General features: G+C 39.7%; 1 protein-coding gene and 1 long non-coding RNA gene across 2 annotated transcripts in view; one reads left to right on the top strand and one right to left on the bottom strand.

The window, feature by feature from the left end:
* Nucleotides 1–23,395, bottom strand: part of slc30a7 (solute carrier family 30 member 7) — a 51,224-nt gene extending 27,829 nt beyond the window's left edge. Inside the window, exons 1-7 of the mRNA XM_003219988.4 lie at nt 23,157–23,395; nt 18,612–18,713; nt 13,426–13,539; nt 10,842–10,929; nt 10,132–10,258; nt 5,413–5,568; nt 1,755–1,805 (exon numbers count right to left, since the gene is read on the bottom strand). Coding sequence (XP_003220036.1) covers nt 1,755–1,805; nt 5,413–5,568; nt 10,132–10,258; nt 10,842–10,929; nt 13,426–13,539; nt 18,612–18,713; nt 23,157–23,236 — 718 coding nt within the window. The 5' untranslated portion in view covers nt 23,237–23,395. The remainder of the gene's footprint in view (nt 1–1,754; nt 1,806–5,412; nt 5,569–10,131; nt 10,259–10,841; nt 10,930–13,425; nt 13,540–18,611; nt 18,714–23,156) is intronic.
* Nucleotides 1,760–18,618, top strand: LOC107982785 (uncharacterized). The gene is made up of 3 exons (XR_001730224.2): nt 1,760–1,821; nt 16,104–16,163; nt 18,388–18,618. It is a non-coding gene; the product is annotated as an uncharacterized LOC107982785 (long non-coding RNA).
* Nucleotides 23,396–26,536: the final 3,141 nt, after the last annotated feature.

Raw genomic sequence — 26,536 nt, forward strand, 5'->3', positions numbered from 1 at the left:
AGCCACAAATTATTTTGCCAAATAAACTACTCATACTTTAGTTCCAGCAGATCACACAAATCTGGGCAAGTGTCAAACCAATCAATCCCCATAGCAGACATCAACAGCCAAGCCTGTGGATCCCTCTACTGGTAGCTGAAGATATTATTGCCAATAACACATCCAAAGGTAGAATGACATTTGCAAGATTTTTAAAGCTTCCACATATTGCCTTTAGTGTCATTTAATTTGCGGAAAAACAGGATTTATTGATTTTCTTTATGCCCCATCTTTTCCTCACAATGGGATCTAAGGCAACTCACAACATAGAATAAAATGAAATACAATTAAACAATTATAATAAAAATAAAACTATTAAATAAACTATCCTATTAAAAAGCACTAATGTAAAACTACTTAAAAGCATTTAAAATGTGACAATGAAAATCAAAATGTGCCACCTCCCCATTAAAAGATGTTTCATCTATGAAAAGTTAACAGCCAATACCGATTAAATCAAGAAACCTTTACTAGTTAGCAGAATGTCATTTTAAACTTACAAGATCCAGAAGTCTACCACAAATGTCAAGTAATCATTCTGATGCTTCTACTTAACATAATATGTAAAATTATTTTTAAAAGGATCTGGCACCCTCTGCAGGCATATACTGGAAAACCAAATTAAAAAATTGTCCTGGGGAGATATGATTTTATAGACACACCACCCAACACACTCAGCTCTTGATCCTAGTTATCTGTCTCTTTCTAATATAGTTCTGTTTCTCGGTAATGCGCCAACTTCTTTAGACATGCTAGTACTGAATTACTGGCAATATGTTTAGATGTGTACATTTCTTGTTTTCGTCTGAACACTATAAGTCTATGTATTATTCTGCACTGTATCACAAAGGTTATTTTATATTTTTTTAAAAGCCAAATTAACACTGCTCTTATGAGCTTCACATTTCCCAGTTTTATATTCATCACAATATTTTCAGGAGAAGCCATATTCTGGTATTATAAGATTCTTGTTTTTTTTAAAAAAAACATGGGCAAGCTCCTAACTTTTTCCAGACGATGTGTGTGGAGGGCAGCTGGCTGGAAAGTTTTGACCCCAAATGCTGCAAAATGTCCACTGGGTGGTCACAAAATGTCTCATCATATTCCGGCAAACCCCTGAGCTAATTTAGGCTCAGGAAAGGTCTTTTTTGAAATTCAAAACATGATGAAAATCCCCCATGTTTTGGTTTTTTGGAGGGAACAGTTGTAGCTCTCCAAGGCTAGTGTGGATTTTTAGTCCTCCATAGTTTCTACTGAACTCTGAATGAGGTAAAGCAGGAAGACTCCGGTTTGCTTATTATTAACCAACCTTTTTTTTTAAAAAAAACTTATTTTATTTATTTATTTATTTATTTATTTTTCAAACTTATATGCTGTCACTCCCCTAGGGCTCGGGGCGGCTTACAAGAACCGGCCAAAATCAACAATTTAAAAACATCTTTAAAACATCTTTAAAAACATCTTAAAAACATCCTAAAAGCACCTTTTAAAACATCAATAGCAGAACTCAAAAGCCTGCCGAAACAGGTGTGTCTTACATGCCCTGCGGAAGGCCGACAAGTCCCGCAAGGCACGGACTTCAGGTGGCAAGGTGTTCCAGAGAGATGGCGCCACTGAGGTATTATATGAGGTATTATTTCTTCCAGGTTCTCACTTTGCTGTTTGGGTTTCATGTCAGCAGAATTTGAAATTCAATCCACTTATTCACATCTTACCTTCTAGAATTTGCTTGCTGGATCCACCAGACAATTCAATGGGTTGATCATCTGTAAAAACAAGAAGGTAAATCCTCTGAATGCTTTTGAGTTTTTGCTTAGCACAGAATATTATAAAAGGATATTAATTTTAGCAGCTGCTAATACAATACAACTGATCTCTTCAACTTAATACAGCTGGGAACACTTTAAGGAAATATGTGCCTAAGCCTATTTTTTAAAAATCACTAAGAAGAGGGGATGAAAGGAGAACTCAGTGAAGCCTACAAAACACAAAACCCCCAGACATTTTTTTAACATAAGCATAACAGGGAGAAGTAAACAGTGAAAGGAAAAAACTAACAAAGGTGATTTAACCAATAGAAAGGTTTCATTGCTGGTGAGGTTAGAGCACCATAACTCCAGGTTTTTCAAATCATGAGTGGTATCGAAGTCCCAAGTCTGAGAGCCCTTCCACACAGCCATATAATCCAGAATATCAAGGCAGAAAATCCCACAACATCTGCTTTACACTGAGTTATCTGAGTCCACACTGCCATATATTCCAATTCAAAGCAGATAATGTGGGATTTTATTCAGCTGTGTGGAAGGGGCCTGAGAATTCAGAAGCAAGTGAAACACAGCCCCTTGAGAATGAACACTGAGAATTCAGGCATGAACTGTCCCATATTATTTCAAGGGTCAAAACTGTTCTTCAGCTGTACCACTCATGTTTCATTTGCCTGCCCCAATATTTTAATTCAACATCTAAATAGTAGGAAACTGTTTTCTGGAAAAGAGGAAGAACATCACTATGCAAATTGCTCATTCTTTCAAAACAAGAAAACTAAAAGTGTTTGTCAATAATGCCACTGTTGCTCCAAATGGGTCTCATCACACATTTTATTCCAAGCACTATCCTATTAAGAGATTAGACTAAGAGATGGCAAATGGCTTAAGGTGACAGGGTGAACTCTTGGCTATTTCACCTTGAATACCACAATCCCAGTCCAGAACCTACATAGTATAGTACATCAACTCACTGGATTACTACCATACCACATGCTTTGAGTAACAAGAAGCACTTTACAGCTGCAAAAATAGGGGGCTAGGTGTTTGTTTTTTTGTTTTCAAATGACAAGAAGAATTCTCATAATTACACTTATGGGATCTAACATTCTTACGAAACAGAATGCCTTCTATAGATCAGAAATACATGGACAATCCATCAGGCCAGATTTTGCAACAACATGTATTATGTTTGGTTAAGAGCTACTAGTTTGCACATTTGTGCCCCTTTAATGGCATTTTAGTGGTCCTGCAGGTATTATGTTTATCACAAGGCTACTTTATATTTTGCAAACATGCTTATGTGTGCCATTATATATTTACTGTTATTTTATTTATTTATTTAGGCTTGTCACTTTTTACATGGCAGACACTTTATTAATATCAAAGCCCAAGAAGGAGAGTGTCACAGTCACATAATCTTTGTGGCTTCCTATCTTGAAATGTCCAGCACATTTCAAGGTGTAGAATCCAATACTTGACTTCTTCTGACAGTGTACTGCAGCTCTTCGTGAAATCCAAACGCTTGCTGTAGAGCAGGCTCCTTCAATCTGCGGCCCTTCCAGTGTTTTGGACTTCAGCTCCCAGAATTCCTGAACATTGAAGAAGCTGGCTAGGGCTTCTGGGAGTTGGAGGTCCAAACATCTTGGGAAGTTTTTCAGAGCTGGTTCCTGGTCAATTCCAAGAATTGTTTGGGTGTAAGGTAGGAATTTCTATTGAGCTGATATATCCATACCAACATTTCAGTGAAAACAGACAATACAGTCGTTCATCCACATTCGCAATTTTCATTTGTGCGGATTTGATTATTCATGGATTTGATGTAAAATGATCTCTCTGGAAAGCTCTAGATTCTCCAGTGTAACCACCCCCTACTGAAACAGCTCCACTGGCTGCCAATAAATGTCCGATCCCAATACAAAGTGCTGGCCATCACCTATAAAGTCCTAAACGGCTCAGGTCCAACCTATCTTCACGATCGCATCTCCTATTATCAACCTGCATGAACCTTGAGATCCTCCAGGGAGGCCCTCCTCTCGCTTCCACCATCGTCTCAGGTAGGATTGGTGGGAACGAGAGACAGGGCCTTCTCGGTTGTGGCCCCCCGGCTCTGGAACTCCCTTCCGAGAGAAATAAGATTAGCTCCAACTCTGACTTCATTCTGAAAGGAGTTGAAAACCGGGTTCTTTCAAGCCACCTTTGATTAAGATGAACGAGTCCCCACCCCCACCTATATCCTAGCCTTCTGTACTTTATCTCTGCCCCATGTTACCAGTACTCCCAAAATATTGTACAACTGCTCAATTATAATTTTATCCCTCTCCCCAAGATTGAAGATTGAAGTGCCATTATGTTGTTCCTGGCCTCAGGCCATGCTTTTATTGTGTGATGATGTTTTTATAATTATGTATTAACTTGTGATTGGATTATTTTTTATATTGTTGGGGGGTTTTTTTGTACATTGTTGGGCTTGGTTCCCCATGTGAGCCACCCCAAGTCCCTTCAGGGAGATGAGGTGGGATACAAGAATAAAGTTATTATTATATTATATTATTATTATTAACTTCCTCCAGACATGCTGGAAGAACTAGAGATTTCTAGAGAGAAAACCTCTCTAGGAATCTATAGATTAGGGGTCTTCAAACTTTTAAAGCAGAGGGACAGTTCACGTTCCCTCAGACTGTTGGAGGCTGAACTATAGTTTGAAAAAAATCAACAAAATCCTATGCACACTTACACAAATCTTATTTGTAGTGCAAAAAAGCATGAAAGAACAATACAATATTTAACACAAAGAACAATTTTAACCAACATAAATTTACCAGTACAGGCAGTCCCCGAGTTACAAACATTCAACTTACAAACGACTCATAGTTAAGAACTGGGATGAGACAACAGGAAGTGAAGGTAATCTACTCCTCAGAAGAGAAATTCACTCCTGTAAGAGTTATCACAGGGAAATGGTTCCTCCACTGAAGCTTTATCACTAAACCTTGTTTCCACAACAAGCCACATATTTCAAAATCCAATTATCACAGGGATAGAAAATGAGGGGCACAGATAACAAAACAAACACCATTGGGGTGTTAACCATTTCCTTTAAAATGTACCTGTTCAGACTTCCAAACAAATTCAACTGAAAAACAAACCTAGAGAACAAATCTTGTTCGTAACTTGGGGACTGCTATATTCAAAGGGAAGTGTTTGCCTGCTTTTGGCTGAAGGGATAGTCAAGTTAATTAAGATTGTTGTTATTGTGTGCCTTCAAGTCATTTCAGATTAAGGGCCATCCTAAGTCTAAAGTTTAGATCAGGGGCTAGGTAAATGACCTTGGAAGGCCACTTCCAGCCCATGGGCCTTAGTTTAGAGACCCCTGCTATAGATCATCCAATGCAATTCTATGGTCAGCTTCTGCTGGAAGTTGACTACAGAGTTGTGCTGAGAGATCAAGGCATTCCTAGAGAAATGTTCGTTTAGGTGTACAAAATAGCAATTTCTTTATTTGGGATTTTTAACTTTCATGGGGGTCTGGTGCCTGTAACCCCAGCGAATGTAGAAGGCTGACTGTCCAGATCAGTAAAAAAGTGAGCTGTCTCAAGCACACACTTACCATGACAGTAATCTTCACTCTGTCCACGTCCATGGCTGTGACTATGGGAGTGTCCATGGTCATGCCCATGCTTGGAATCATGACTATGACCATGACCTCCATGACTGTGACCATGGCTTAAAGCTCCATTAAATAGTGAATGGCTATGTTCATGTCCTATTAAAAAAAATGTGAGTTAGAAAATTGTTAGTTTCATCATAACTGTAATCTCTCAAGATCAATGCTTGCTATTCTATTATGCACAACATGATACAGAATAAAAATGACAGAAACAGTAAAAAATTTCATAGCGAAGGCAGAAAAATCCAAGTGGCTTCGCTTCTCTCCCGCAACTCATGCCGGGAATAAATACAATTAATACCCCTGAATCTACTACTGAAGCAATTCGTCTCACCCTTGTACAAAGAACATCTTTGATTAGATATCATCCAACTGATTAGCAGTATTTGTTTTAATTAATCAGACAATAGTTTTATGAAAATTTGTTTTTAACTCATGTATGAATACAGGCCATATCTTAAAAACAGCATTCCACTTTCCTTCTCACATGAGGGAATACAAGCTACCTGCCATTTTTGTTGTTCTGTGTGCCTTCAAGTCTTTTATGACTTATGGCAACTTTAAGGCAAACGTATCATAGGGTTTTCATGAAAAGATTTGTTCAAAGAGGGTTTCCATTTCATTCCTGAGGTTGAAAGAATATAACTTGCCCAATTAGGTTTCCATAGTTGAGTGGGAAATCAAACCCTGGTCTCCCAAAGTTCTAGTCCAATACTTAAACCCCTAACCACATCAATATTTCTCTCTTCATTTCTATAAATGCATATTAAAATATTTCTGCAGGTGCTGCAGGTCTTGGCCTTTTAATTGATTAAAAGCTGAACTGAATCTCCCATTGATCGGTCATGCAGGCTGTGGTTAACCATCTTAAAAGATACCCCAGCAATATAATTAAAAGACCAAGGCCTAGTTGAGATGCAACTGTATTGGACCAATTCACCTGGTTTCAAATCTTATGTTGTAAGTTGAAATTAGGCATGTTCGTTAGTTGGGTATCACAGCAAACTATGGTATAAACATAGTTCAAGGTAAAAAACATAAAGATGTACAAAGAGCCTAAATATCCTAAAGGCACAAGATCCTTTTTGTTCTTATAAATGAAGCAGTCAGCCCTGGTTAGAAATGGGAAGGGAGACTTCCAATGAATAACAGGTGCTGTTGGCTATATTTCAGAGGAAATGATTGGCAAAACAACCTCTGAGTATCCCTTGCTAAACAAACTCTACTAAATTGACAACAACAACAACAACATGTTTTATTGATTAGCCCATCGGCGTATCAAAACATTTAACATATAGACATACATCATACAACCAGAAATTAAAATAAACAGTTATTCAGTAATAACTTGAACAACAATAACAACTACGTTTAAACCAAGTTTCTGCAACTAAGTTAAGCCTGGAGGGTTGGAAGCATTCCACTGTGTGGGTATTTTGAGTAAAAGAGTTTAGGTGCAGCGGGACAGGAAAATGATCACTGTCAAAGTTGGACTTAACTTCCAAGGTTTTGAAATATGGAAGGAGGTCACTTAAGACGGCTATGTAGTCAATGGCGCTTGTTTTAGAGCCAGAAAGATATGTGAATTCGGCTGGGTGATCGCCTTCCAGAGCACCATTTAGGATGTAGATATTCAATCTTGATGTTGATTGAGCCAAACACAACCCTGCAAAGTTTTTTTTTTAATCTTTGGAATGCTGGGTTAGAAGTGGGACCTCATATTCAGTGGTGGAAGGAAGGCCTTTGTGGCATTTAAAGAGTGTGGCATCATCAGGTCCCATTCCTGCGTTGAGGTCCCCTCCCATAATTACAGAAACGTTTGGGTTCTGTATCATGAGGTCTGCTGCATAATTTTCCAATTCCGACCACAGAGCTGTAGTTTGGGCTTTCTTCCTTGTTGGGGGAAAATAGATATTTATAGGCTGACCCCATACTGGCCCTGTAGCTGTCATGAGACCAAGGGCTCTATGGCTCAGTCACAATCCTTCTGCATCAGGTCCAGATCCTTGTCTGGTAAGGAAGAAACTTGTCCTTCTGATGAAGGGGATGGATGGATCAGTTCCACGTGAGTAATGAAATGTGGGTCATTGGAGAAATAGAGAGCCAAACACATTTACTGTCTGTGAACCCTCACCTATGTCCGATATAAGGGCAAGCTGCATCTACGATTGAGGAGAGACCATAGTAAGCGGAATGTTTACAGCGGCACCTGCAGAAGTGTCTATGTTCCGCCTTTCTGTTACTTGAGTTATTATTGGAGTCGCAGATGGATCTCTATCATAATTGTTTTCTTTTATAATAGTCTTGGAGGGGGGGCTCGTCTTGGGAGAAGTCATGAAAGAATCTGTATTCGGGTCTGATTGGAGGTTCAGATCAATGAAAGCTACTGCTGGCTGGCAATTCCTGTCTTAGAGTTGTATTATCTGTGTTGTCTGTGTTGGATTTCTTCTTTGCCCTTGTGTATCTGATGTATTTTGAGGAATGAGGTTATAGACCAGGGGTCCCCAAACTAAGGCCCGGGGGCCACATGAGGCCCATTGAAGCCATTTTTCCAGCCCCTGTAGCGGCAGCTCCCTCCTCCTCCGCCGAGGAAGGTGTGTGCGGTGCGGAGTAGGAGGGAAAGGCGCACACCTTTCCCATCTCCTCCCTCGCCTGGTGCGTGCCTTCCAAAGCTTTGCTTGTTAATGATATTTTAATTATTATTTAATTAATTATTAATTATTAAGGGGTGCTTTTCTAGTGCTTTTGGTGCAAAAAGGCAGAAGGAGGTTGGACTAAATGGCCCAAGGGGTCTCTTCCAACCCACTTTATTATTTTTATTATGATTATTATTATGATTAACATTGAGGCTGTATTTATTCCTGTTTTGTTTTTTTACTTCAAAATAAGATATGCAGTGTACACTGCATAGGAATTTGTTCATAGTTCTTAAAAAAAACTATAGTCCAGCCCTCCAATGGTCAGAGGGACCGTGAACTGGCCCCCTGTTTAAAAGGTTTGGGGACCCCTGTTATAGACTGTCAAATCCTTAAATACCTTGCTGATAGTTATACTGTGCCTGCTCCTTAAGATGTCCTTAATTTGAGCTAGGTGGTCTGGCATTTCAAGGGAATGAAAGGTAAATAGGATTCGTTTTACACCATTCTGTGTTGGAAGGAAATGGTGATCTTTTAAGTCAATAAGTTTGGGCTGGGTTTTGAGCAAGTAAGCCAGTGATTTTACAATTTGTTGTTTATGGCTCCAGCCCAAAGCCTTTTGATTGAGCTGCAACACTATCTGGGTTTTTTGTAGAGTGAGACAAGTGTTAGGTTCAGCTGTTGGTTTAAGACTGTGATTTACAACTGCTGTGGTTAGAGGAGTGTCCACCTGTGAATGGGTGTCTCTGCACTATCAACTCCCTGGAAACACTGTGGGGGATGAAACTCAATTAGCCTTTGGATTTGTTGTGAAATTTGACTCAGTCTGTTCAAAATCAGCATAATTGATTCCACTGACAACAAACATATCTCTTGATATATCTGCGTAGGATGGTCTAGGGAAGGGCTGCACCCCGGGGAGCTCAGATAACCATTACGTCCATCACCCTCTGGCATTTGTCCTGGGCTAGACTCCCGGGCAGAGAGGGGAGAACCCTCATTAAGTGAGTTTATTGAAGGTGTTATCGGTGTTCCTTTACTCACAGTTCCTGTTGTTGCTATGAGTTCAGAAGGTAAGCATCCATTCTCATATGTTTCCGCACCTTCGGTGATTTATGGGATTCTGTTCCATTGCTGGGGCTGGTCCAGATCTTTTCTTTTCCTAGGCTATCATTTTGCGTTATAAATCTTGGAGAGTTTGAGAGAAAGCAGTTCCTCTACTAAATTGATGAGGCTATAGATCATCAGGCAACTTAAAGGAGTGCTTACACACACAATGGGAGCCTCCGGTGGCGTAGTGGACTGCAGCATGCTTGGCTTGTGAGAACTACTCATGGTGTGCAAGGTATCTCCTCTCATTCATACATTTCAGACTACTCGCTGTTCAATCTGAAACAATTCCATTTACGTGTCACATTTAACAAATGAATTTTGCCTATCATGGTTTGAAAGCAATTAAAAATCTGACACCAGCAACACAAATAACCACAGCTGCAACAGCTGCATACTACCCAGAACAAAACTGGCACATCAATACAAGCAAGCTAAACACTACACAATTAGATCTCACCATACCTCACAACACTATTGGCACCTCTAACACCTAATATCAACTTGTCTTTTATTGTACTGTTTTGATGATGCTGTTTACTAAGAGTAAATGTATCATAAGGTAGGCAATGTGCCACCATCATGAGTTTTAGACTACAGCTCCCATCAGCCATAGCCAGCATGGCCAATCAATAGGAGATTCAGCTCAACATTTCATGAAAGTGTCAAATTACCTATCCCGACTCTAACATGGTAACAGGCCCATGAAAAAGACCCTGGAAAACAAAGGTCTTCCAAGATTTTCACCTAGCTGATTAAACAGAACGAACTGTTGCCAGCATGACACCATAAGAAAGCAATCCAAATGCAGCTACATGGTGAAAGTAAAAGTGAATCCTCTGTCACAAGATGTGACCCTTTTCTGCAACTACAGACAGAACTACTGGAGTGAATTATTGTTTGAATATCTTACCAGAGCCATGAGAGTGGCCATGTCCACCATGTTGAAACACAAAAATTCCTACAAGATTTACAAGGAAACCAAGGATAGAAACTGGAAGGAGTCTTTCATGATGCACATCTGGAGGCTCAAGTGCACGCTACAAAAATGAAGCAGAAAGTTACAATATAATTCAGTTACCACTATTACTAATTCTTGCATTTCCTAAATGTCACTTCTGAGAAAGATATAATACTATTCAATATAGAAATCAGAGACAGTGAATCAGGAAATAATTTTCTGATGGCTCGCAGGAAAAAAATTATCTTAATGCAAAAGCTCAGGTCATCCAATCAAACTGACAACTGGCAGAAAGAAAATTCAAAACAAAGTATTTCTGATTGAGAAGTATCAATAACCACTGGCTTAGATGGCTTCAAAAGCAGCAAGGTCATTAATGAGGGGAAAGTAACTATTAACCTATTTATAATGACAATACAGAATGTCTAATTCCAGAGACAGTATCAAAGAAAGGACATAAAACCAAAAGATGCATCAGGTATCTTGAATTTTAGTGACCAACACCTTGGTTAATGATAAGTAAACCATAGAAAACATAATTCCTACCTGAGGGTATGTCCTACTAAGCACCACCACACTTCCTTGCAAATAAATACTTGTATGTATCTCTACTTATATATCTTTATGAGATAAAACCATTTATAACTATTTTCATTACATACCTCAACACCTTCAGAGAAAATGAAGAAAGCTGTGAAGATCAGAAACAGACCATTTACAAAACCAGCTAACACCTCTGCTCTAACATACCTAGAAAAATCAAGAAAGCCATTACTTAATAAGATTCTACCTCTGTACAATACCCGTAGCCATTTTATGTCTTACTCTTTTCCCCCAACAGTGACAAACATAGGATAGCCCGAGGTGGGATATTCTTCCCAGAGGGGGATTTAAAAAACAAAACATAAGCATTGTGGATTGCTTATTTCTCAAGTGACAAAAACATTTGCAGGCTTTACGTGGAAGGTATGGCATGGGACTCTATTTTGAGACCCCACTGCAAGCTGATGCTGGTAAGCTCAAATTTGATCAGTAGAACTAAGGGCTAGGTAAGTATTACAGAATTATAGACCAAGACCCTACATTACTTTCATATTTACAAATGACCTAAGGAACCAATAACTGAATTCCATAGGATCTGTTCCGTGAAATACTGATCTGCAGCACATCTGAGTGGGGTGCTTCAGAATGACATGGCCAGCTCACTCCCAAGCTGCAGGGTGACAAGGAGAAGCACTTCTCTTTGCACCATAGTTTCAGGGGAGGAGGGAGCTGACCATGTCATTCTGAAGTGCCCCACTCAATTGCACCACATTCTTCAATCACACAAAGCTGCTGCCTAAAATTTAAGGCAGGATTCAGAGGACATTTATGATTGTGGCAATAGTACCACAATCATGTATATCTGGCGTAAGTGAAGAGGAATCAATAAAAAATCTGTAACTCTTGGTTATGAATCCATAACTGCAATGCAGAATGCTAACCTCAGTCTGAAGTGTATATGGGGATATACTATAGCTAAGATATTACCATAAGCTTGCTATTTATTGAAGCAGTATAGCAGCAAGCAGACCTATTTCAAAAGCACGATGTAAAGTACACCTCTCATCTGAAAATGACAGAATGTGCATGCCCAAGAGGATATTTCCGTTTTGAACAACTGTGTGTACAGGGCTTCTATGCTGTTCCTTATTGGCCTACACCGTTGTATTAAACTCGGAGAACAGAAATAGCTAGGTCAAAAGGAGAATGTAAGGCAAGGCATCTTATGGAACAGGTGTCAGTCCTAGTCAGGAAATATAATGTACTTCTTATTTCCTGCCTCTTATTTCACACATGAACAAATTTTCTAGTTTCCCACCAGGGCTGCAGTGTGTTTACTTTTTAATGATTAAGTGAAACACACAAGGAGAAAATCCACTCTTCACTTACATTTTCTATTACTAGAAAATATTTTTGTAGCAGAATCACTAGAAGTGGGATACGAATAAAGGATGGGCAAGGCAGAGTTCCCTCCAATACTGCACACTCTTCTTTTAATGACAAAAGCAGAACCTCATCAATGTTTATTTTAAAGCCAAACTGAAGAAGGCATGTTCAGCACATACGAGCACTTCTGCAACTTGCAACTTGCCAAGCAGAAACTCCGAGAAAACTGCCAATGGGTTTAATCAAGTCCTGCTGAAGAGCCATTCCCCTCTTTCACAAAAATGAACTCACAAAGCTAAACCAAACAGGTCATCTGCCAATTCACATTAAAGCAAGAGTGAGCAACTGCATAGAGGTCAACTTTCACCTTGACTTCCCTGGCGGGCTGCATCTTTGTGGTGAAGAGAACCAAAAGTGATGTCACATCACTTCAGGTCAATTTTACCCAAAACAGGCATCATGTATTTAAGGTTTTTGGGAGGAAATTTTCTGGTGTTTAGAACCATATGCAGGAGAAAAAATCCCAAATAAATGTAGGACTTCAGAGTCAGATTTCATCTCCAAGCTGATATTCAACAGCCTAATGCTGCAGCATGGTCTACCGGCCCCTCCTTTATTAGCCAACACTACAAAACACACAGCACACTTTGCTACAGAGCAATAGCTTCAGATTTTTAAAAAACCTCTTGAGAAAAGTATTCATTTACTCAATTACAACAGCTTTAGCAGAAGAAAGTCAACATCATAGTAAAAGAAGAATGTGTGTGCTATCTAAACCTAGCTACCCTGCTATAAATATGTGAAATTGGAGAGGGCTTTCATTTTTAATTACTACACTCATATCAACTACTATGTGCAGACGTAACATCTGAACAAATAAATTCTCATACATACAATTAAATCTTCTTGTAGCAAACACTCATACTCAGTCATACTTCATACCTGTTCCTACAATATATAAGCAGTTTCAGGGGTAGCTTTCAAATTATTGTATTTGATACCAATTTTGATCATTACAAGTCACCAGCACATTCAAAAGAAGCCACAACAGACTAGACTGCAGACGTTATGACACCAGAAGTTCTCAAGTGGTCATTCTGTATAAGAGCTGGACACTACAGTGTGGCTTGATTTACATTATCCAGACAATGGTAGAAATATGTATTGCTCAATTTTATGAACTCATTTAGCAAAATTATTAACGGCAAAGCTTTTTCATCAGCATACTGTAATAAAATTGCACAAATTTTCATTCATGATCAAAAGGTGTATGAGACAACAAATAAAAAATCTATTTAATCTACTAAAAATGCTTACCCATAGGAAAAAGCATCATTTGATCTCCACTTTGAAATTACAGATGCTGCCAGTCCAGCTAACAGAGCTGTACAGTCAAAAAACATGTGAAATGAATCTGATATTAAACCTAAACTGGAAAAGAAAAGGGAAAAAAGAAGAAATGTGTTAGGCACAGAAAGTGTCAGAAAACACAGTACATAATTAAACATTAAATCTCATTTGCAGTAATGACAATACTGCTTTACTAATTCTCTACTACTTTTATTTTCAAAATTCCTTCTGGGAGAACATATACCGGTATAAGTCATAATAAATGTATGAGAATCTAGCCAGGGTCTAACTCATCTTAGTAACTTTAGTCTGCTCTAGTAATTTAGAAACAAGTCTGCTTATAAACTACACACATTAAATAGGACCTATTCAGTGTTGGAGATATTATGACTAAATCATGACAAAGTCTTAGATTTGAAAGAGTTCGCCTGTGCCAGAAACAGCATTCCTATCTGCCAATTTTACCAAGTGTTTAAACTTGAACAGATCTCCAAGTAGTCATGATACCCAACACACCAGGAACAACATTTTTATTTAAAATATTATGAATACTTTATGATATTTGTATGTATAAGTATTATAAATATTTTGTCTGCTGGAGAAAAAACTAAGAGCACACATTGAATTCATAGAAGAAAAACTACAATAATGAAAACCTTTGCACAATAGTTACCAATAGCACAAGGACTATGAGGCCAAAAGCTTTGAAATTATGTGTGTGCCCTTTCTGATACAAAACACAGGAAAATATATAGTGAAGTGTAATAAAATATAAACTTTTTTTCATGTCAGGAGAAACGTGAGTCGCTAATATGTACACAAATATAGCATACCATACAGACAAAAGCATGAATAGGGACAAAATAAATAATTTCCTCCAGGTGTTATGAGGACATAGTGTTACTATGAAACCTTGTTTATACCTTCTTCAAGGTATAGAAGAAGACAACATAAGAAAAAAAAATCCAGAGAAGTCTAAAAAATGCCCACTATGTAGTAGATATAGGATGAATTAAATTAACTGGCCCTCCACATTTGGGGTTTTGACTTTTGCAGATTTGATTACTCATGGATTTGATTAAATTGTTTTCTCTTCGACTCTCTGGGGTCCCATCTACACTGCCATATAATGCAGCTTGAAACTGCATTATATGATTCCTGCAGTGTAGATGGGATCTAGGGCCTCCCGTACAATTCTATGCTCTGTTTTTAGCGGAAGTTAACCACAGACTCATGCTGAAGGGTATAGAAATTCCTAGAGAGATATTCTGCCAGATAAAAAAAACAATTTTTAAAAAATTATAGTTTATAGTTATTGGGATAAAGACAAGAAACACAACACAAATAGCACTTTTTATTTGTCGTTTTTCACTTTCCTAGGTGTCCTGTGCCCCTAACCCTAGCAAGGGTTAGGGGGAAGATTGACTGCAAGATGTAATCTATTAACATAATCTACATTAGAAGCTAACAAACAATTAGACGGTCATCAAACACATCCCTGCTTATCCTGTCCACTAAGGGTGCATCTACATTGTTGAAATAATGTAGGCTGACACCACTTTAACTACCATGACTCAATGCTATGGCATTATGAGAATTGGAGTTTTCGTAAGTTCTTTAGTCATCTCTGCCAAAGATAGGTGCCTCCCCAAACTGCAACTATCAGAATTCCATAACAATTATTCATTAGAGATAAAGTGATTCAAACTTCATTAATTCTACACTGTAGATCAGTGGTTCCCAACCTTTGGTCCTCCAGGTGTTTTGGACTTCAGCTCCCACAATTTCTTACAGCTGGTAAGATTGCTTGGATTTTGAGGAGTTAAAGTACAAAACAACTGGAGAACCATAGATTGGGAACCATTACTGTAGATAAACCTTAAGTGTATGGCATACATACAGACAATTCTCACACTCAGTAATTATCACGTTTGATAATTTGCTGACCAAGCCAGAAATCTTATTGCCAGCATCTGGGTCCGCTTTTCTTTAGGGAAATATCCAATGGTGTTTCCCAAAGAAGGGCCAGTACAGAGTATGCCAAGCCAGGCTCTGTGGCTGAAAACCACTCAAATCACCACCTCTTTGGGGAGAAAGGCTGCTTGAGGGCAGCGCACATTCCTTTCGACCATAGTACCTTATTAACACATGGTTAAGAATTATTTTTCTGAAGAAAAAGCAGCTGAAGTATTTGACACCCACACCACAACAAGGAATTCTTTCTTCAAATGAGAAATGATCAGAACGATGTTACCGTTTTGTCAGAATGCTAGGAGACTGATTTGGCCCTGTAAAGTCAGGGCTCTCCAAAATTCAAGCTAGCAAATGCAGCTGCTCAAAAAACTCATAGCTTTGTGGATGGTAAAGTGGCAGGAATTTCCAAAGAACTACCAGCATAATCTTCATAAACTTCAGCACATTCAATGTTTGGAAGAAGGCAGTCCACACAATAACACTCACCAGAAGCTGGCACTCCATTATGACAAGAACTATTCAAGCCTTGATAATTCTCATTCAAAGTTCTTTCATAAATTTATCAAATCACAATTTAAAGTTATCCTACCTGGTGACCATCACTACACTTTTTAGAACCTAATTTTGTAATTTAAGTATGTACTGTAAAGTACTTCCTTTTACTTCTCCAGAGGGAAATTTAACTTCAATTGATGAATCTACTGTATTACGAATATTCACACTGAAGACAGGTAAATATTAATTTATATCATGATGTTTTCCCCGACATCTAACAAGCAAGATTTTTTCTCCAATTCTGATAAGACTGTCATAAAAGATACATTGTCAAATTCTTGTTTAGTTTTTCCATACTGCTCTTTATTTTCCATGTATATTAAAAAGCTGCCATGTTTCCCAAGCACTGGTATTTTTATAATCCTTTGATAATAACAGCTTCTGCAAGAGCTCTACCTAATAAATTCCAGCTTAGAGCAATAAATGCTTTTGCTGCATTGCCTTTGTGAAAGATGCCAAATGAAGAGAAGTGTGAGTAGTCATTCCTGATTATATGTGAGCATATACCTTCTTTAAAAACAGTCAAAGAAATAAATATGGAATGAACCGGATTCATACATATCTCCTCTCTTCCTTAACCATGGATGCAAATTAAATTATTATTTTGAACAATAGTTCCATCAACCTCAATTGGAATGGTTAATGGTCAGGGATAATGAAAAATAAAATAAACATCCAGAAAGCTGTCAAAATCACATCCTTGCCTTTCATAACAATCCATGAGCAAAGTGTGATATGAGTATTTATTTTGCACATGCACATGTTAGGAAGTTCCTGTGGTATTTCACTTTTGTGGGTTGAGAAAGCAATCCTTGTGTGCTTGATATTAAAGGAAATCTGTCAGGATTTCTCTTGAAGGGCTACTGTCCTTGCCAGTTTGGAGTGAATTAATTGTGTAAATGATAGCTTTCTGACCCAGATTTTGTTCCAAGCTGAAGATGGAATAAGATAATACAGCCTACACAAACAAAAACATAGTGCCATCTTATGGTTTCCACATCAATATACAAATGCCAACCACAACTGAGAATATTGTCTCATATTCTCAGTTGTGAATATACATATACATACACACACATATATATACCTATATAGCCAAGGAAATCCATTTCAGTAAATTTACAACTGCATCCTGAGTCATACAACCATACAAGTTTTCAGGAGAAGCAGCATACTCAGTAAAATTGGGTCATACACTGACATTTTGCCTTAAGCAAGTCCCAGTCTAATATATATAAGCAGTGAAGGGAGAGATGGGAAAGTACAGTGGATGCCCATGTAGCAAATTGTGCCACCAACTTCTGACCAAAAGTCCCAAGCAGAAGTGAATTTCCAGTTTTATGTAGAATCAATTTCACAGGTTTGGTGAAGTAATGGTAAACTATAAAATTGTAATTATCATTTTATTGGTTTGATTTATTTTAATGTGTGTTTTAATCTTATGTCTACGACTGGATCTACTACCAAATAATGCAGCTTGAACTATATTATAGGATCAGTGTAGACTTCTGCATTATATGGGTCAACGCTAACCATGTAATGCAGTTCAAACTATATTATTGGCCATATAGATCCAGTCAAAGTGTTGTAATCTATGCGTTTTTAAATGGTTCTATGGCTTTATCAGCTATATTTTAATTATGTTGTAACATGCCTTCGGAAGAGGCAAGTAAGAAATTTTGATTATGATTATTATTTTCCTCAGCTAAGTTAAGCTTTTTTATCCTGATTCTATGCACAGTGAATACATTTCAGCTGACGTTCCCATATTTATAAACTATACTAATTAGAGCAATAAGTTATAACTCTTGAAGAGCAGTAAAAGAATCAGAACTTGTCTACAGAAGTTGGTAAATTGATAACACTATGTAACTAAATATGGAAATTTTCTGTTCCTGGTTTTGAAGTGTTATTTCCTGTTAAACTGTGCGGTACGTACTTTAAAAGTAGTTGCTATACTCCAGAAACTTTGGTTTTGTGGCTGCCACAAACTATGTTGAATTGGTTGGGACTCTATGAGATATTCATTCAAAAACTATAGCAAAATGTGCTGCAGGATGTCCAGCAAAAACAAGGTTTTGGCTGTTTAATAAACTTTCCCATGTTTTTATGATAGAACCAATTAGGAAATGACATTTAAAACAAATGTGTTACATAGTGTAATCTGTTTTTAATATAAAATACTTCATTTATATCTTGTTCTTTTCCCTGCACAAGACACTCCATGTATGCCAAAAAGAGGTAAAACTGATCAACTTCCTCAAATACTTCCTCCATCTCTGTCAAAACTTTCATTTATTTGCCCTTTCTGTAGTTTGTATAATTTACTCTTAACAACATAGACTTACATGATTTATTTTTAATATTTTTAATCCTGCTTTCATCCAACAATTGCTCCAGGAAGAAATGCACAAAACAGCATAAGCCAGCCCTGTCCTCTCAACTCTCAAGGACAGTGACTCTCCCAGGCTCTCAAGCTCCAAAGCTTCCTCCTCAGCACAAGTGAGACAGTGAGAGACGTGGCAACACCAGCAGAGCTGAACTTGGGAGTTCAGCAGGGAAGGCACCGCCTCTTTACTCTCCCTCCCTCCCTTCCTCCCCTTCCCTTCCTTCCTCCCCAGTACCTGTTGCTCCAGATGCCGTACAGCAGCTCCACGAAAGCAAAGGAGAGGTTGAGGCAGAGGAAGAAGAAGAGGTTTCGGGACGTCTTGTCTGATAGGATTGACCTGGAGCAGGGAGAGAAAATAAAGATCAAAGGAGGAAAGAGGTGGGAGAGAAACAGGACATCAAGCAAGGATGGTTGTTCTCCCCATGGCAAAGTAAAGTCTCCAGGAGAAGATGATGGAAAGAAGCTAATTGCATCAAGCTCTGTTCTTTCAACCATTTAAACCAACCATTTAAACCCAAGTCCTTAAATTCAATCACACACCTGCAGACCACAGCCACCTCAGACTATCATGTATGTCTGAACTGTGTGAGAGAGAACATTTGTATGCTCACAGGACCTCTTTCACCAGCTCTGAAATTTAATATCATGCAACAGCTGCCACACACCATTGTGTCTCTAAGAGAAAGGGTTTGTGTATAAATGTGTGTGAGAGAAAGTGTGTGTGTATGTATGTGTAACCATACACTGCATAAATAAGTTTAAATCTGATAAAATAAAGGGATCACAAGCAGCTAAATAGCTTTAGATCAAACACGAGAAACAGTGACTGCATTGTCTGTAGCTTTAAACAGACACACAGGACCGATTCAGCTCTGGAATTAAACAACATAGCCCACATAAAGCAATAGCTATGACACCCCATCATGTGTGTATAAACACCATATATATATAAAAATGTGTGAGAAAGTGTGCTTGCACATGCACATAGATGCACACAGGATCTCTTTTTCCAGCTTTGAAATGTAACACACCCCATGTCAGGCAACAGCTACCACACACTACAGAGCATGTCTGAGACTACATCTACACTGTGAAATAAATGGGAGTTTGACACCACTTTAACAGCCATGGCTATATGCTATGGAATCATGGGAGTTGCAATTTCACAAGATCCATAGCTTTCAATGGCAAAGAGTACTTGTGAAACACAAAATTACAACTCACATGACTCCACAGCATTAAGTCATAGTGGTTAAAAATGATGTTAAACTGCATTAATTCTGAAGTATAGATGCACCTTGAGAGAGAAAATGTGTGCATGAATGTATATGAAAGAAAGTATGCATGGGTTGCTGTGAGTTTTCCAGGCTGTATGTATTCCGAAAGCATTATCTCCTGATATTTCACCCACATCTATGGCAGGCATCCTCAGAGGTTGTGAAGTCTGATGGAAACTAGACAAGTGGGGTTTATATAGATGTGGCATTCAACAATGGGAGAAATAACTTATCTGTTTGAGACAAGTGTGAATGTTGCAATTAGCCAACTTGATTAGCTTTGAATAGCCTTGCAGCTTCAAAGCCTGGCTGCATCCTGCCTGGGGGAATCCTTTGTTGGGAGATAATCAAGTTTATTATTATTATTATTATTATTATTATTATTATTATTATTATTATTAAGATAAAGGTAAAAGTTTTCCCTGACATTAAGTCTAGCCGTGTCCGACTCTGGGGTTGGTTCTCATCTCCATTTCTAAGCCAAAAAGCTGGCATTGTCTGTAGACATCTCCAAGGTCATGTGGCCGGGATGACTGTATGGAGCACAGTTACCTTCCCGCCGGAGCGGTACGTATTGATCTACTCACATTTGCATGTTTTCGAACTGCTAGGTTGGCAGAAGCTAGAGCTGAGAGCGGGAGCTTACTCCGCTCCCCGGATTCGAACTACCAACCTTTCAGCCAGCAAGTTCAGCAGCTCACTGGTTTAACCCACTGTGCCATCAGGGGCTCAATTTATTATTATTATTACTATTATTATTAATGTTTATGGTTGGGAGAGTCACAGTGGCACAATGTGTTAAACCCTTGTGCCAGCTGAACTGCTGACCTGAAGATTGGGTTGCTGACCTGAAAGTTGTCCGTTCAAATCCACAAGACGGGGTGAGCTCCTGTCTGTCAGTTCTAGCTTGCGGGGACATGAGAGAAGCCTCCCAGCTAACACATGCCAGCATCCCCTGGCAATATCTCTGTAGACAGCCAATTCTCTCACACCAGAAGTGACTTGCAACATGTTTTCAACTCGCTTCTGTCACAATAAAAAAATCTTGGTTTCCTCCTTTCTGTTGAAATTGTCAACGTACATGTGGATTTCAGTGGCTTCTCTGTGTAGTCCAGTGGTTCTCAACCTGGGATCCCCAAATGTTTTTGGCTTACAACTCCTTGAAATCCCAGCCAGTTTACCAGCTGTTAGGATTTCTAGGAGTTGGAAGACCAAAAACATTTAGGGACCCACAGGTTGAGAACTACTGGTGTAGCCTGACATCGTGGTTGTCGGAGTGGTCCAGCATTTCTGTGTTCTCAAATTTTATTTATTTCATATCAAAAGCATAAATTAGTATAAAACTGATAAAAGATAGAAGGAGCACAAGTGCCTAAATATATTTTGGTCAAAAACGGGCAACAGTGATCACATTGTCTGTGGCCTCAGATAATTCTTCCTGTACATGTGGCAGGGCACTGCAGACAAGAATACAGATGCAAAGTTGTCTGCTCTGTCTGTGTTTTCAAATAACAGATGCAGATTAAATGTCAGGAGCGAATGCTTCTGGAACATGGCCATACTGCCTGGAAAACTCACAGCACCCTAGTGATTCCAGCCATGAAAGCCTTCGACAACACAGAGTACAGTAGAGTCTCACTTATCCAACATAAACGGGCCGACAGAACGTTGGATAAGCGAATATGTTGGATAACAAGGAGAGATTAAGGAGAAGCCAATTAAACATCAAATTAGGTTATGATTTTACAAATTAAGCACCAAAACATCATGTTATACAACAAATCTGACAGAAAAAGTAGTTCAATATGCATTAATGCTATGTAGTAATTACCATATTTACGAATTTAGCACCAAAATATCACGATGTATTGAAAACATTGACTACAAAAATGCGTTGGATCATAGAATCATAGAATAGTAGAGTTGGAAGAGACCTCATGGGCCATCTAGTCCAACCCCCCGCTAAGAAGCAGGAAATTGCATTCAAAGCACCCCCGACAGATGGCCATCCAGCCTCTGCTTAAAAGCCTCCAAAGAAGGAGCCTCCACCACAGTCCGGGGGAGAGAGTTCCACTGTCGAACAGCCCTCACAGTGAGGAAGTTCTTCCTGATGTTCAGGTGGAATCTCCTTTCCTGTAGTTTGAAGCCATTGTTCCGTGTCCTAGTCTGCAGGGCAGCAGAAAATAAGCTTGCTCCCTCCTCCCTATGGCTTCCCCTCACATATTTGTACATGGCTATCATGTCTCCTCTCAGCCTTCTCTTCTGCAGGCTAAACATGCCCAGCTCTTTAAGCCTCTCCTCATAGGGCTTATTCTCCAGACCCTTAATCATTTTAGTCGCCCTCCTCTGGACGCTTTCCAGCTTGTCAACATCTCCCTTCATCTGCGGTGCCCAGAATTGGACACAGTATTCCAGGTGTGGCCTGACCAAGGCAGAATAGAGGGGGATCATGACTTCCCTGGATCTAGATGCTATTCCCCTATTGATGCAGGCCAAAATCCCATTGGCTTTTTTAGCTGCCGCATCACATTGTAGGCTCGTTTAACTTGTTGTCCTCGAGGACTCCAAGGTCTTTTTCGCACACACTGCTGTCTAGCCAGGCGTCCCCCATTCTGTATCTTTGATTTCCATTTTTTCTGCCGAAGTGAAGTATCTTGCATTTGTCCCTGTTGAACTTCATTTTGTTAGTTTCGGCCCATCTCTCTAGTCTGTCAAGATCGTTTTGAATTCTGCTCCTGTCTTCTGGAGTGTTAGCTATCCCTCCCAGTTTGGTGTCATCTGCAAACTTGATGATCGTGCCTTCTAACCCTTTGTCTAAGTCGTTAATAAAGATGTTGAACAGAACCGGGCCCAGGACGGAACCCTGCGGCACTCCACTTGTCCCTTCTTTCCATGATGAAGACGACACATTGGTGAGCACCCTTTGGGTTCATTCGCTTAGCCAATTACAGATCCACCTAACCGTAGTTTTGTCTAGCCCACATTTTACTAGTTTGTTTGCCAGAAGGTCATGGGGGACTTTGTCGATAATCCAGAACGTTGGATAAGCGAATGTTGGATAAGTGAGACTCTACTGTATGTATATACACAGTTCTGGCATGCAATGACAAGTCTTCATATCAGTGTGTCTATGGTATGAATATGAGAGAAAGTGAGTGTATGTGCATAGGCATATAGGCATATTTCTCCCACTCTGAAACCTAACCTCACACAGCTGTCACGCCTCACTGTTAGGCTGTTTTAGGAATTGTGGGCGTTGAAGTCCAAAACACCTGGAGGGCCAAAGTTTGCCCAGGCCTGGTCTAGAATACTATAATAGAAAAGTGTGTGTGAGTGAATGTGTGTGTGGGGATGCACATGGATGCCCGCTTTCCCCAGCTCTGAGGCAGAGCCAACAAAGGCGTGAAAGGCCTGCCCTGAAGACCACCACGCCTTCCCTTTCCCCGCTCAGCTTCTTCCCCCCTGAGGTGACACCTATGGGCTCTGGCCTGCAGTCCCCTCACCTGAACCACCCGGAGACCTTGCGGAGCAGGTTGAGCCGGGGCGGCTTGTACTCATCGTCCTTGATGGACAAAGGCAGCATCTTCGTCTCCCTCGGAGGGAAAGGCCGGGCCTGGCGTGAAGGGGAAGAAGGAGCGGGAGCGTCGGTCCGGCAGCCCCTCGCTCGCGTTCCCTTGTCGACCAGGAGCCGGCCCTCTCCGCCAGCCTCCACTTCCGGCAAAAGCGGACCCAGGCCAGGCTCAGTACGCCTGCGCGGCGGGCCCAGTGACGTCACGAGGCGAGAAAAAGGAAGCGGGGGTGGGGTGACGTTTAGTTCCTGGGAAAGAGGTCTGGCCTAGGCCGGCATCTGAGGGAAGAAGGGGGTTTTCTCCTCTACAGGGTATGTGCTTCCTTCATGGCTCTTTCTCTCCTTCCTCTATTTCCTCATACATCTTCTCCCTCTCTCTTTCCTTTCTTCTTTTCCTCATACATCTTCCCCTTCTTTCTTTCTTTCCATTCTCTTCCTTTTTTCCCTCCCTCTCTTCGCCTTTTTTTCTCCACTTTCTTTCTTTACTTCCTCCCCATCATACTTTTCCCCTTTCCTTTCCCTTCTTTCCTTTGCCCTTCCTGTCCCTTATTTTTCCCCCTTTCCCCCCATTCACCCTTTCTTTCATTTCTCTTTCCTTCTTTCTGTCTTTACTCCCTCCCCCTTTCCTTTCTCTTCCTTCCTTCCTCCTTTTTCCCCTCATACACCCGCCTTTCTTTCCTTTCTTTCCTTATTTCTGTCTTTACTTCCTTCCCCACATAACTTTTCTCCTTTCCTTTCCCTTTATTTCCCTCATACACCCTCCTCTTTCCTTCTTTCTGTCTTTACTAACTTCCCTGCATAATTTTTCCTCTCCTTTACCTTCCTTCCTTTCCCTTCCTTTCCCTCATACACCCTCCTCTGTCTTTCTTTTCTCTTTTCTTCTTTAATTCCTTCCCCACCTACCTTTTCATCTTCCCATTCCCTTCCTTCCTATATTTCCCTTATTCTTCCCTTTCTTTCCCTCATACACTCTCCTCTTTCTTTCATAGAATCATAGAGTTGGAAGAGACCTCACGGACAATCCAGTCCAACCCCCTGCCATGAAACAGGAAAATCATACTCAAAGCACCCCCAGCAGATGGCCATCCAACCTCTGCTTAAAAGCCTCCAAAGGAGCCTCCACCACACTATGGGGCAGAGAGTTCCACTACTGAACAGCTCTCACAGTGAGGAAGTTCTTCCTGATGTTTAAGTGGAATCTCATTTCCTGTAGTTTAAAGCCATTGTTCCATGTCCTAGTCTCCAGGGCAGCAGAGAACAAGCCTGCTCCCTCCTCCCTGACTTCACCTCACATATTTATACATGGTTATCATGTCTCCTCTCAGCCTTCTCTTCTGCAGGCTAAACATGCCCAGCTCTTTAAGCTGCTCATCATAGGGCTTCTTCTCCAGACCCTTGATCATTTTAGTCGCCCTCCTCTGGACACTTTCCAACTTGTCAATATCTCCCTTCAATTACGGTGCCCAGAATTGGACACAGTATTTCAGGTTTCTTTCCTTTCTCTTCCTTTTTTCTTACTTCCATCCCTTTCTTCGCCTCTTCTTTCTTGCTTTCTTTACCTCCTCCTCCTCATACTTTTCCCCCTTTTATTCCCTTCCTTCCTTCCTTTGCCCTTCCTGTCTTTGCCGTATTTTTCCCATTCCTTTATCTTCCTCTTTCCTTCTTTTTCTTTACTTCATACCTTTTCCCCATTCCTTCCTTTCCTCCTTTTTCTTTCTTCCCTTCCTTCTTTTCTTTTCTTTCTTTCTTTCTTTCTTTCTTTCTTTCCCTCATACACATGTCACATAACAGGAGCCAAGCTGCTTCACCCCCTTTCCAGTGACATCACAGAGGGTCACTTCACCTAGTAACAGTCCATTCTTTTTTTTTCAAATAGTTTTTATTGCAATTATTTTGATAATTACAGCGAAAGTGGGGAAAATATTGGCTGTGGAAGTATAGGAAAGTAGGAAAGAAAAAAAGTTTAAAGAGAGAGAGAGAGAGAGAGAGAGAGAGAGAGAGGGAAAAGGAACCCACATACATCCCGTGAGTTAAAACTATGACATCCCATTGTCCTCTTTGGGGTGATTGTTTTTCTTTGCATTTTTCAACTGTTGTTTGTTCCAGTTTTTATTCCATTATTACCGTTTATACATCAGATAGTTTTTTAATGAGTGGTGTTCCCCTACTCTGAATAAATTCTTTAAAGCCTGACCAGTCTGGTTTTTTTTGTTGCATTTCTTAGTTTTTGTGTCAGAAATTGGTACTTTCTTCCATCAATGGTGGACATGTAAAAAAGTTAAAAAGTTCTGGAAAGACATACACAAGATGTCACAAAAAATATTAAAAATCAATTTCGCCGTAACGCCAGACATGTACCTGCTCGGCTTAACAAAATAAAACAACGTTACTGCGTATTGAACTACTTTTTCTGTCAAATTTGTTGTATAACATGATGTTTTGGTGCTTAATTTGTATAATGATGACCTAATTTGATGTTTAATCGGCTTTTCCTGAATCCCTTCTTATTATCCAACATACTCACTTATCCAACGTTCTGCCGGCCTGTTTATGTTGGATAAGTGAGACTCTACTGTATATTGATAATGTTATATTATCTGCTTAGAACTGGATTATATGAGGCTCCCTCTACACAGCTGGATAAAATGCACACTGAAGTGGATTATATGGCAGTGTGGAGTCAAGATAATCCAGTTCAAAGCAGATAATATAAGATTCTAAATGGGTTATATAGCTGTGTGGAAGGGCTTTGAGTCTACACTGCCATATAATCCAGTTAAAATCTGATAATCTGTGGAAGAGGCCTAAAAGTGAGGCCTAACTGTGCCTGTCCCCTGGGTTGAGTAGGTTGCTAGGAGACCAAGTGGGCAGAACTTAGCCGTCAAACTGGCAGCAATTGGATAAAAGCTATTATTCCTCTCCCTGTAATTAGGACTTTATTTTTCTTTTTTGTTGTGTCAACCTAGAGCCATGGATGATGGGTTGTGTTGTCAAATTTTGAGGTTGGGGGGCCTGTAGTTTTGTTGTTTTGTCCGCTGCCCTGATGCCATCACTCTTTTATATATAGAGATGTAGATCCAACCTTAGAGACCATGTTTCCTAGATGAAAAAAGGCAAATTTCCCTGAATACCTTCTTGCTTTGCAGTATACATCAGAGGAATTCAAAGTGCATTGTAGGGCATGCTTTGACTTTGTGTGGCCACAATGCAAGAATGTCCAGTTCTGAGAACTGCAGTTACAGTACTGACATGCAAGGTACTATTGAAACAATAACAACAAAGGTGGCAAGCAGCTTGGAAGCCAAATGTTATTTA

This window comes from Anolis carolinensis, chromosome 4, assembly GCF_035594765.1.
Source record: "Anolis carolinensis isolate JA03-04 chromosome 4, rAnoCar3.1.pri, whole genome shotgun sequence".
Taxonomy (NCBI): Eukaryota; Metazoa; Chordata; class Lepidosauria; order Squamata; family Dactyloidae; genus Anolis; species Anolis carolinensis.